Raw genomic sequence first — 12,363 nt, 5'->3', positions numbered from 1 at the left:
ATTGATATGGCATATTGACGCTTTGTTAAACTTAGGAGAGTGTTTATATAACAAAGATCATATTACGGTTTTTAAATTCTTGTAACATATATTAAACTTTGGCTAGTAGCAATCCCCCTGGAAACGTCACTATGATTCCTCAGCACTGTAAAAGCATTGTGTCCAGGGAAAAAAAGGACACATTTGCCACCAACATCTCATCAGCAGAGCAGGAGGAAGAATCGCTGGAAGGTACAGCAAGCAAGGACTTGTTTTACAGTGTAAAAACACAACGGCAAGCTCCCACAGTAAGCCCGTCTTCTTCACAGTCATGCCTTTTTCTAGAATCTGTAATTAAACAGATATGAAGCTCTGCGTGTTTCCTACCAGCCTTGTTCTACACAATGTTATTCGATCCGAGTATTTCCACTCTGGAATTACAGTATGCATTGCACAGGTTGACAACAGAAGTGCATCAAACGCTCCTGTAAGAGATGTGCAGTTGCGCCTCCTCTGCCGAAACATCAGTCTGCCCATCACACTGAGCTAGCACCTCACAGAGCGGTGCACTCTGCATCTCCCAACAGCAAAGAAGGGGCCAAAATCGGTAATATCAGACATCTAGGCGTTATTGAATCAGCCTCCAGTCGCTCTTCTCGTTTCCTCAAGTGCACAAAATCATTACGCAGCTGCACTATAATTTCTTTCTTCACCCTTCGCCTATCACCTCTCTGTGTGCCCATTCTCAATTTGCTGTAGCTAGAGCAATGAATGTTGGATTCGTGCCTACAGTAATATGTTTGTGTCCACTGCTATAAACAACAGTGAACCTTCAAGTCTTGGGAGAGAACTGCCACATCTCATGAGAGCCGAGCTGGTGCAAGACCATAGTGAAAGCCAGAAGCTCACAGCTTGAAGTCAAGTCATGGCAGTCTCCTGTGCACCACTGACCGACCATCTGACAGCAGGTATTTCAGTGAATAGAAAAACGCTGCTAAAGTCACTGTGGTAACAGGGTCATAAATGTTCTTTAGACTCTCCTAGGAACATGAAGCCCAATAAAATTATGGTTTGATTGGTGCCACCATTGTATGGGCCTATGACTAAAGACTGCTGCAACAGTAGTACTATTTATGACTTCTGTTAATGTAAAGTATGAATGAATGCACACATGGGTTCTTGTACAGAGAAGATTTTAAACTAAAAGCTTCACTTATTTCCTATGTTGGCATACTTTCCCATATCCTTCACTGGACACAAGGTGGCACTGTACTTTGTTTTACACCCATTAAAACTGACACAAACCATAGTAAAAACTGATCGGCTCTGTGATGTAAAACTACGTCAAAAACAAAATGTAATCCTCTGATAAAAACCTGGCTTTCTCTTTTCCTTCATGTTTACAAATTTCACGTCAAGAACAGCAAGACATTCAGACATTAACAGGAACATAACATATCTAGTGCGCACTGTGCTCTAATGAGGTATTTAAGTTAACAACTTTATTAATACTTTCAGACAATATGAATCATGAGAGGATTGTTTCCTGCCTCACTCCAGAGTGTCACTTCACAGGGCTAGTTTTTAAACTCGGGAAACAAAGCACACAGCTCAGCATGCACAAAGTGCTGTCACCTCTTGCAGAACAGGGATAAAGGAATGCCACTGGCTAAATCAAAATTAGCCTTTAGCAAATCAGAAGCTAAATCATACATTTGTACTCATCACAACTGAGGGGTAAATGGATACAGCAAAGAAAAGGAAACATTTTAGACCTTTTAGAAATTTTTAGAAAATGTGCTTTAGCAGGCTCTAGACCTAAAACTGGGAAAGAAATTCACCTTTTAGTAGGACAATGACCCAAACTACAAGGCCAAAGCCACCCTGGAGTGACTCGAGAACAAGAAAGCAGATATGCTAGGGTGAATATTAAAGTTAAAAAATGTGTATGCATCACTTTGTCGATTAAAAAACCGGGACATTACAGGAAGGCTCCAAATGCTTTTGCAAGGTACTGTAAGTCAACAAATTCTCATTTACAGTGCCTACCAGGAAAGTAGCCATTTATATCGGGAATCATGCCGGAGCTCTCCGAGTGAAGTATCCTGCTCAACGGTACAGCAGCAGCATCTGACCCATGACTCTTCTCCATCTGCCTGCTAAACTCAGAGGGCAATTTCTACAACATTCACATCTGAAAGCACGGCTCTTCTTGAAATACAACATTTCTTTGTCTTTTGTGAAGAAATTCACATTGATCAATTCTTTCCTGCTTTAATATAATATTTTGCACAGAAAGCCGAAACATTTTATTGATTTCATTTTTTTCTTCAGATAGGCACCTAGCCATTTCATAAAGCCAATTCAATTTCTTCCAGGAAAATGGAGTGAAGATAAGGTGGGTGGACGTAATGGGTGACATCAGAGAGGAAATATAATTGCTTTTATCACATCTCTAACCAGGGTCTGCGGCTCTGGAAGGCTGAGGTCCTGAAAGCTGCAGAGAAGGATGATTCAGACATCAGTGAGATTCCTCCCTCCTCTCTCATGTTCCAGTTTCCAACTGACTCACTCCTCCATTACTGAGTCATCACCCACGTCAGGCATTATCTTCCTAAAGGGCAGCGTTCACACACGCCTGTCATGCAACCCACACTCCAGACCGAGATTTCCAGGACCCGGAGTCCATTACAAACATATTTAATCACCATAAGCTGAAAAAGACGCATTAAAATGTTTGGTGCTGTTCGAGATATACTGTATATGCATAGTGACAGTATAAATATTACATTATGGAAATTTCCCCACCTGGCTTGCTTTAGAAGAGAGTGATTTTTAATTTCTGAGGCGCCCGAAAAGAAATTGTCAAGATACCTCAAACATAATGAACGCGATCCTAGTATACCAGAATTTCAGGAACAGCAGGCAAACAAGAAAAGGGTTATTTTAAAGCCTTCAAGCTGTCATGTCCTTCAAAGGATGAGGCCCACAGAGGCACCTCTGACTTACCTCTTTAGGTGGTATATTTTGTGTGTGTACTGGCCCTTCTCGCCTTCCTTCTCGTAGGGTTCGTTCTTCAGGACCTCGATGCCCTCACCGCCACCCGTCTCATTTTTACTCGCTTCTGCCACCGAGAAGAGCTGCCCAACTTGATACTGCCAGACAGAGAAAGGGGACACGTTTATGTGCCAGCTCGGGCCAACTATTTTTCAAACCTGGGTTTTTCCACAAAACACCCAAGTCACACAAGGGAAGTGTACGGAGCACAGGGTGAGCTCCGTGACCCGACGCCACGGTGGTCAGGATTCCGCAGGCAGTGGTGCGCATACGTCGCCGGCACAGGACTGCAATTAACCGGCAAGCACTTTCTCAGCTCTCTTTTCCGGCAAAACCGCAACTGAGCAGGAAGAAAAAGGCTTGAAGTGACATCAGTGATCAGTGAGAGACAAGCCACTAGTTTCTCAGCAGATGTTAATTATCCTGACAGGCACTGTGGAGCTTGCCTGCATCTAATGACAAATCGGTCTGCAGGTGTTAAAAAGCGCATTTCCATGTGTCTCCACCATTCACAAGAGGGTGCAGGAGTCATTACCAGAGAGAAAGGATTAAAATAATTGTTGATTCCATAATTTGGCAAGTATATAATAAAATACAGATTCCAACTATTTTTTAGAAATATAGATAGGCTTTTCTATATCCTACAAGATCATAAAATGGATTACCAGTGTGGGCAATTTATTAATACATTTAATTGTTGTTCTGGAAGTGGTGGAAGAGAAGCCCATGCCAGTATTAACTGTCAACTAATCAATGTGCAGAACATGAAAAACGTCTGGTGCCCTGCAAGGGCTGAGCAGTATATATTGATCCATAAACATGAATATGTAAACCAGCTTCTGAAAATAATGCTTTAAGATATTTACAACAATAATCTGATTAAAAGCCCTATGAAAATGTGCTTGCTGGGCCACTTACAAGGCTCTGCATTGTCACAGGGAAGGCACGTACCGCAGATCCAGCACAGCTGAATGGGATTTCAAGTTTCTGGCCGCTGCTGGACAAACAACCAACCTTTTGTTCTGTTTAGAACATCAATCCTGCAGCACAAAGCCGTCCGTTTGTTTCAGTCCTTGTACTCCGTTAAAAAAACGCATGTCATTACAGCTCTTTCCACCCCCTCACCACTGTCCGCAGGTACCTGGCAGGAGCGAGTGTGGTAAATGAGCCTCCACCAGCAGCCAGGACTGAGAAGGGCACAGCCTCGCCATGGTCAGACTGCCGCGATGTACTGAGGCCACCAAGCAAGACAGGGCATTGGTGTTACATGACATCAAGCAAAAGGGTCACTAACTCATCTCTGTCCTAGCTGTGGAGAAGACTAGTATCCTAGACTGTAGCAGCAGTCAATCAAGTATCCTTCACCCCTTCAATCACGCATGGTATGTCCACATTGCCAGGCTATATCGGAATTTTATACTACAGACTGGTTTTGGTCCTAAGAACTTCTGTAAATTTCTGAAAAACTGAAAAGCAACTGAGAACACTCCAATACAAAGCTGCAGCTTCTATTGGACTTCATTGCTTACTAAGATTTTGGGGTTTTTTTCTGAGCACAACAGTTTTACAGATAAGCTATTTCTGCCAATTCAACACCTTGCAATTTCCCTCTCACTCCTCTCTCTCACCCTTGGAGGGTTCTTGTGACGGTGCACTACTCAGGGAACAAGCAGCTTTCATGCTAAAAATAAAAATGCTGTTTTGGTCGAGCGAGGAAACAGGAATATTAACCCTCCGATGGCTGGAGACAAAAAATACATTCATGAGTAAAAAGGGATAACATCCATGAAATGAAAAGTCTTTGGCTCTTATTACCCTGGGTTCTTTCAAAAAACAGATTGATTACATCCATGAAACAACTAGCTACCGACTACCAAACTAGATGGACAGAATGGTCTTCGAGTAATGCAAGGTTATCTTTGCCATAACTACAAAACACTGTTGTGTTTCCTTTGATATTATGGGTCTCTCTGTGGAAGGATGCTGGGCAATATTAAGCCTGCTCACTATGGCACAGAACCCAGACTGCAAAAAGGGCATCTTAAAAAATGGAACGAGACAGATTTCAGCCATGAGCACAATGGATGTCGTCACGACCAACTGCAATTTGTTCTCCATCATCATCGTGATTTCTCTTATGGGTGGGGAAAAAAAAGAGTTGTTGGGTGTTGCCATATCCAATAAAAACAGCGGTAAATTTGTTAGAAGCTCGCCACTCTAAAATAGCACAGTTTTAAGACGAGAACTAAAAGAATATTAACCTCGCACTGCTTCTGTAGTTCTGTAACGGCCAGTGGTGCTGCCGAGAAATAAAGTTATTTAAGCAGCAGCAATTGTACTGCAGTAATGGAGTCTGGGCAGCAGGCAGAAAGCTCCTGTTACCATTTTCTACAAAATTCCAGGGTCCCTCTGGAGTCTACACCCTTATCAATCAAGTTAAAAATAGGCTACACTGTTCTGACTAATTCTTACAACACTAAGAAAACAAATTTTGCAGAAGGACTTCCATAGCAACTATGTTTACCTTGAAAAGTAAAGCATCCCAGTCTTGTGTGGAGAGCTAGATTGCATGTTAACCACTAACCTAAGCTAATATTGGCTTTATTACTAAGACAAAGATAATTAACTGAGTACAGTACTGTGGTCTCACTGTTTGTGGACAAATGCCACCTGGAAGGGAGACACATTCAGAAAAAGGAAGCACATTTGGCAGCATGTGCCTCACAAAAAAAAATGAATATAAAATGAACATCCTGTGTGAAAAATTCCACCGTTCTCTCTGACATACAGGACATGCTGGTGGGCGTAACATGAGGAGTGCAAAAAACACTCTTGGGGTATCCTGGGGGTCCCCACCCACTTTCCGAAGCCAAAGCATCTCGTTTTCTTTAGAAAATCCTTTCCTGGGAAATCAGTAACCTACATTACAACAAATCACCTACTCAACACGGCAGAAAACCTTAGAAATCTCATCTGTACAGAGCAGGTTTGAAACTCCTTTTCAGGTGGCATTCATTCTGGACACCTCTGCCTTTAAATCATGTTTGTTTTTTAATTTAAAACAGCTTGCTAATGTGTTCTACAGTTCCATGAGTATTCACCCCCTTTCAGGTTTTCTGAATTTTTGCATATTTTCACCACTGAATGTTATCCAAGCTTTATGTGGACCCTAGTGCGGGGCATTATGTGCTTTTAGATTCTGTGCGGCAGGAGCTCTGCTGTGATGACGAGACCCAAAGACTGAGAGTTTTATATAGAGCAGGCCAGGCACAAATCAGGCCTGATTTCATAATAAAGTACTCACACAGCTGGCCCTCGAGTTGAACTGACTGAACTAGCAGGCATTACCTTTTTCACACAGGGATATTTGGGGTTGAATGACTGTCAAAGAAATGAAACGAGCATCAAACTTTCACACAACCTCTCCCAATCTTCTGTGTTTAAGACTAAAATGGTTCAGCTCTTTCAACCCGTGTGGCATATTCCGTTAACAGAATCTACTTTTACCAGTTAAACGACTGTTGTGAACGGAGCTAAACTGTCTCAATCATCTGTACTGTGAGAATTACACATTGGAGGCACAGGACACCGGATATTGCCTGTTACATGATCAGGGTATACAACGATCTTATATGAAGGCTGTTGCCAAATTACACCTGACATGTAATTTCCACATAGCTGACCTTGTGAGTAATATAGGAGCGCATGAATTCCTGCAAGCAAACAAGCTTGTTGCAACCGTGAAATAAGTTTTTAAATACCATCCAAGGAGAATGGATTATATGCCAACAGACAAGATTGCTGTTAATCTACATGCTTTGTATTAACTACGTATTTGCAGCAATTAAATAACCAACTGAGATGATTAAGGTACTGCAATAAGACCATGGTATGGTTTAATCAGAGTGGCTTTAAAAGAGATTATTGGTGGTCCAGTTCTTGGTGCTGGAGGACTGAAATACAGCTATTTCTAAATTATTCAAGAATAACTCAGGCCATTATAAGGCTTGCACTAAACAGCTAATCAGTTTTCTGAAGCAATTTTACTGGACTTGTTGGAATTGTGGGGAAAAACATATTGATTATCAGACATTTTAACCAGCAAGGAAGTACTCTACTTACATGCCTCATGCCTCATAAGTATCATTCATGGAGTACATTTAAATGCTCTACATTTTCTTGTTTGTAACTTCGGCTGGCACTGAGCATCATTTACCATGACCAAGACTTGGGCTACTCCCGTCTCTCTACAGCACCTGCCCAACCAGATGTGAAACTCTAACTGGACCAGGATATTTCACTAGAAGATCAGAGATCCCAGAATGATCAACCCAGTGGCCCTAAGACACAGTGTGACCCCCTCTGCCACTCACCCTGCACGTGTGCTTTCACAAGTTGAATAGACACTACCTCCCCCAACACGGCTCACACATATATTGTCATTCAAATACTACCTAACGCACTGCTCACTACACTACACAGCTAGCACCTGGGTGAGGCAGACCATCAGGAGTGGTTACACTGTTGTTCTATGATAAACTAAACCACTTAACAAATCCGTTTGATTTATTGTTTTGTACAGCACTGTTTATATAGTATATTTAAATAAATGTCAAAGAGCTGTGTTAGCAAACAAATGAGCAAAGATCATACAAGCTACAAACAAGGATTTCAGTGACTACTACAGGAACAATAGGATCTATAAAAGTTTGCGTTTACTTTCATATTATAGAGTGTTGTGTCGATCAATGGTAAAAAATCCAAGTTAAATACATTATGATTCCCATTTGATAACAATAAAATGTGAAAAAGTTCAAGGGGGGTGAACACGTTTGATAGACACTGTTTAAAGAAATGTAACTAACACTTTCTCTGCCTGGAATAGGAGCACCGTAAGATACTTCCTGCTATAGCTGACATTTGGACATGTTTGGGGGTGTATACATTATACAGAAAAGGAAGGGTGTGTAATCTATACAGTTTTAAAACCACTGTTCTAAATCACATAAAATTTAAACTGCATTCAGACACAGCCTTTTTAGAGCTAGTACAGCTTATTTTCGATTCTCTGCTGATTTGATTTCTTAACTAATATTTAGAAGTCCTGGTAGTTTTCAACAGTAGAATTTGGGAACTGGAGACATCTTCTCCTAAACAACTTGTCCACACACAACCATTAAAGCCCCCTACAAGACCTGCAACTTGATTTCTCTGGCCTTCACCTTTTAACCAGCTATTGTAACTCATTTTAACAAATGACACAGAACTCAACCCAGATAAAACCTGGCAAAGGCAATTCAAACAGGAGGCAGAACCATAGATGAAGAATACCAAAGTAGGCAGACTATGTCAGGCTTGTGTACTAGATCTCTTCACGGATCAATAATGTCTGCTGCACTCATTTCTCATCTGTCCCAGACAATTACAGCACAGCCTATGGCCTGTCTCCGATTTTCCTTGGATAATCAGCAGGTATGGTCTCCTTTTACCAAGCAGAACGGAAAGCTTAGTGTCCTTAAAGAAGCATCTGAAAACAAAGCATGCTTCTCCTGGACAGCTAAAGAGCCTCAAAGATGATGTAGAAGAAAAGCAGAATAAATAAACATTATCAGCTAGCTCCTGCGAGATTATGGTTCTTGACTTAACCAGATGGAGGAAGCATATCTGGAAAGGAAACCGGCCTGATGAAGTGGTTGTGTACTGTACAATCTTTTCATGGTGCACTCTTTGACACTCCCGGATAGAAAACCAACTTTCGAAATAACAACTGCTTAACCTGCTAGAGTACGGATCCTGTATTGGTCTTATCAGTCACCTTTGGATTCATGGAAGATAATCATCCTCATCCCAATGAATAAACAAGAGACTCAGTATATAATTAGTAATATGAGTTTCTATTAAAAAAAAATCAAAAATCAAGAAAAAAGCCATAATTCTAGCGATACTCATAGTTTACGACATTAATATTACCACACTTTTGGAAAAAAAATAAAGTAAAAAACATTTTAATTCATATCCTGAAAGATCTGTCACCTTGTGGCTTGGTTTTCTCATAACGTAAGAAAAACAGGTGTTAAATTTAAAACCAGGGTAATTTTTTTATGAATATTCATCATCAAAAGAGTCCAACACTGTCACATGTTTTGTTTTTCATTAAATTAATAAAGCCTGTTCACCCAGAATAACTGGAACAGCACCGGAAACAACCCTCCAGTGAATTTAAGCACCTCAGTGCAAGCTTGACACCAAATCAGTATTGCATTTTCTCGCTCAAATCTGTTTCATTTCCTAGGTTTTGCAAATCCTTTGGAAATACAGAATTGAAATGACACAAGAAAAAAATCTGATTCACAGAACATCTATTGCATAGAAAAAAACACACAGTAAATGGTATCTTGTATCCATTAAAAAATACAGCAGGTAATTGTGTCTTGCCCTCGTTGTCATTGCATTGTAATGGCACTCAGCTGGCAATGACCTTTCCTTAAAAGAATGACATGCAAAACTTTATTACAGCACTCGTGATGTGAGCAGTATTAAAAATCTGCTTTATCAGGTTTCACGAACTATTCTGCCGACTTTGTAGCAGGTTGTTTTTAGTGAATCTTGCAGAAGCACCACAGGCTCTTAAACGTTAGGTCACAATTTCTGCCCTTATATGGAGTGAAATAAGATAAAATGTTGCTAAAAAACTGGCAGTCAAACCTAAGAGATAGGTAAAAAGAACTGCTCCATAAAAAAACAAACATTAAAAAGACTTGCCCTTAGAGAGCCCACAGCAAGCTACTAAAACATTTGCATGTAATATGTCCTTTCAGTCACTTATAGCAGATAAGCCATGAAAGGAAAGGGATGTGGGATGTACAGATTCAGACAGATCTATCGTGTGCTGCCTTATGATGAGAAAAATTACAATCTCAGGGTGCTTCCTGAAACGAAGAGATTGTTTCAAAACCCTGTTTAGCTTTTTACAGCAATCTCCAAATCAAGACATTTCTCTACAAGGGACAAGAGAAAGAATAATTACATGAATCTCTCAATAAGCTCACAGGTAATGATAGGCACAAGTAACCAACTCCTGAGGTTGTTTACTTCAACAGTAGGGAACCTTGGGGTTCTTAACAGCAGCCTAGGGATTTACTACGTCTGTGTGAAGGAACCTGTACATAACATGGTTAAGGGCTTGTTATGCTGTGAACAGTGACACCACAGAAAGTCTACTCCGGATCTGTGTCAGATCTATCGACCACCCTGCTTCCGTAGACTTCCAAAAAAAGCTCAAGACAGTCTTAAAACTTACCTGTTCATGTTCCCAGCACGATGCAGACAGACCAAAAGAAAGCAATGCATCCTTACTCAGGTTATGCGTCTTGAATTGGAATATACTTAAGCAAAACAACAACTCGCCTCCCCCTGGGGATCATAAAGACACTCTCTCTATTAAGCATTTGTCGAGCAGCATTTATTGCACTTTAAATCTGCAGGAAATAGGGTCTCTTGAAATGTTAAAGTTGAACATTATAAAAAGAAGCAATGATGACATTGGGGATTAAAAAATACTTACCTCTTCCACCGAGCAGGGTAAGACCACACGACTGAAAGAGAAAAGAAAGGAGAAGGTCAAATATCAAAACAAAAAGAACATGCGGAACTGCTGAATGATTTTACTTTAGCTTGCCTCCATTACTTTACAGCAAGCTAGGCCTGCATTCCTGGCTGATGAGTCAGCTCAATGACCACTTTTTGCTTAATTTAAAATAGTGACCATTTTTAATCTGTTTATTATTCTTCTATTTGGTACAAGTTATTAACTAAAGAAAAATCTACTAAATCCAGCAACAAGTTTAAGTCCCCCACCTGCATACTTTTGTAAACAACCAATGAAATGTGTTAAGTGTGGCCAGCTGGCCTCACACAACCACAGTCACTGGGACAGAAGAAACTTCATTTGTGAAGACAAGGGTTTTCTGCAGTTGAGCACAGGAGGGTCACTGTCGGCAAACCCACAAACAAGTGCTCCTGAGGCTTAACCAGGCTAACAGAATTAAAATAAAAACCAATGCCGATTGTTGTCAAATAAAATATCGGACTTAAGGGAGAGAAGCAACAGGAGCCTCCTTCAGCATTTACATTCCAGGAGTGTAGCAGTTAGGCCTGCTGTTGTACATCAAGCCAAGCCAGCATGTCAGTGGTAACAGAAAGTAGGCTCTAATCCAGTAAGACAGGGTATTGGTTATTACCAATAAAACAGGGTGTAGTTCTACATGGAGCAACATTCTTGCTGTTTTGTGAAATCCCCCTAATTTGCGGTATATAAAAACAGGGCTGCGAAACGGTTGCTGCAAGCAGAAGACTTTTGAGAAGTACCAAAGTCCTGTCTTTGGCAAAAACAATTCCTGCTGTTAATCTCAGTGAACAACTGATCCTATCTGAGGAGGCGGTCTGGGAAATATATTAACAAAAAATTCAAGTGGATAACTGCACAGCACAAAAGCAACAGCAAAAAAAAAACTCTTGTTCAAATATTATTTCATTTTCTGAGCATCATAAATTTGGACTGTAGTATCACCATATCACATGGTCATGTAGAATCAGTTTCGATAAACAGAAAAAATCAGTGTTTCATTTACGTGTGTGCTGTCATTTTAAAAGCTTGGAATTTGTCCTAGGATCAGGTAATTATGCCACCTACTACATATTTTATGTTCCATAGTTCAATTTTGAAGATCCTGGCACCTTTAGACAATACTGAAATATAATACGCACTGTAATTGTACCTAGTGTCTTGTCTCAAAATGTATACGTTTCTCACAAAACAGGGACCCCTGAAATTTCTTTCATGCAGGATCCCCGGCATGCTTTACAGCAAGTGAACCTTTAGTTTTTCAGGACATGAGAATACTTCTGACCTATTTTCTCACTGTGGAAGGACACCTGTTACTGTAAATACATTAATGATCATTTAAACAGAGAATACATGACTAAAACCTTGTGTCACTCTCAAGTGGTTTGTGCTTTCGGGATTAATAGGCTTAGTAGGCATTAAAGAACAACATTTTTGCTCGTCAGGTATCAGTTACCTTGCGTCAAATTCCCCTCTAAGAGGTATACATTCTGCAAATGTCAGTTCTGTGGCATTTTGTGCTATCAAAACAGATGACAAAACGATTGAAAATATACTGGGTGCTCACCCTGTTGAAAAGAATTCTCCGAGTAAGAGACTCTGATTTGATCATGTGGAACACTGAAGAGGATGGAGAGAACATACCATTCAACTTTTCTGCACTCAGTTCTTGGTTTTCAGAAATAGTATGCACAGTGTCAAGA

General features: G+C 40.5%; 1 protein-coding gene across 1 annotated transcript in view; it reads right to left on the bottom strand.

The window, feature by feature from the left end:
• Positions 1 to 12,363, bottom strand: part of pitpnb (phosphatidylinositol transfer protein, beta) — a 76,788-nt gene that overhangs the window by 50,273 nt on the left and 14,152 nt on the right. Inside the window, exons 2-3 of the mRNA XM_088936164.1 lie at positions 10,601 to 10,631; positions 2,989 to 3,134 (exon numbers count right to left, since the gene is read on the bottom strand). Of these exons, the coding sequence (XP_088792290.1) occupies positions 2,989 to 3,134; positions 10,601 to 10,631 (177 nt within the window). The remainder of the gene's footprint in view (positions 1 to 2,988; positions 3,135 to 10,600; positions 10,632 to 12,363) is intronic.

Source organism: Atractosteus spatula, chromosome 17 (genome assembly GCF_055471065.1).
Source record: "Atractosteus spatula isolate fAtrSpa1 chromosome 17, fAtrSpa1.hap1, whole genome shotgun sequence".
Lineage (NCBI taxonomy): Eukaryota > Metazoa > Chordata > Actinopteri > Semionotiformes > Lepisosteidae > Atractosteus > Atractosteus spatula.
The sequence above is the reverse complement of the archived record's forward strand: the minus strand, read 5'-3'. Positions and strand labels throughout refer to the sequence as shown.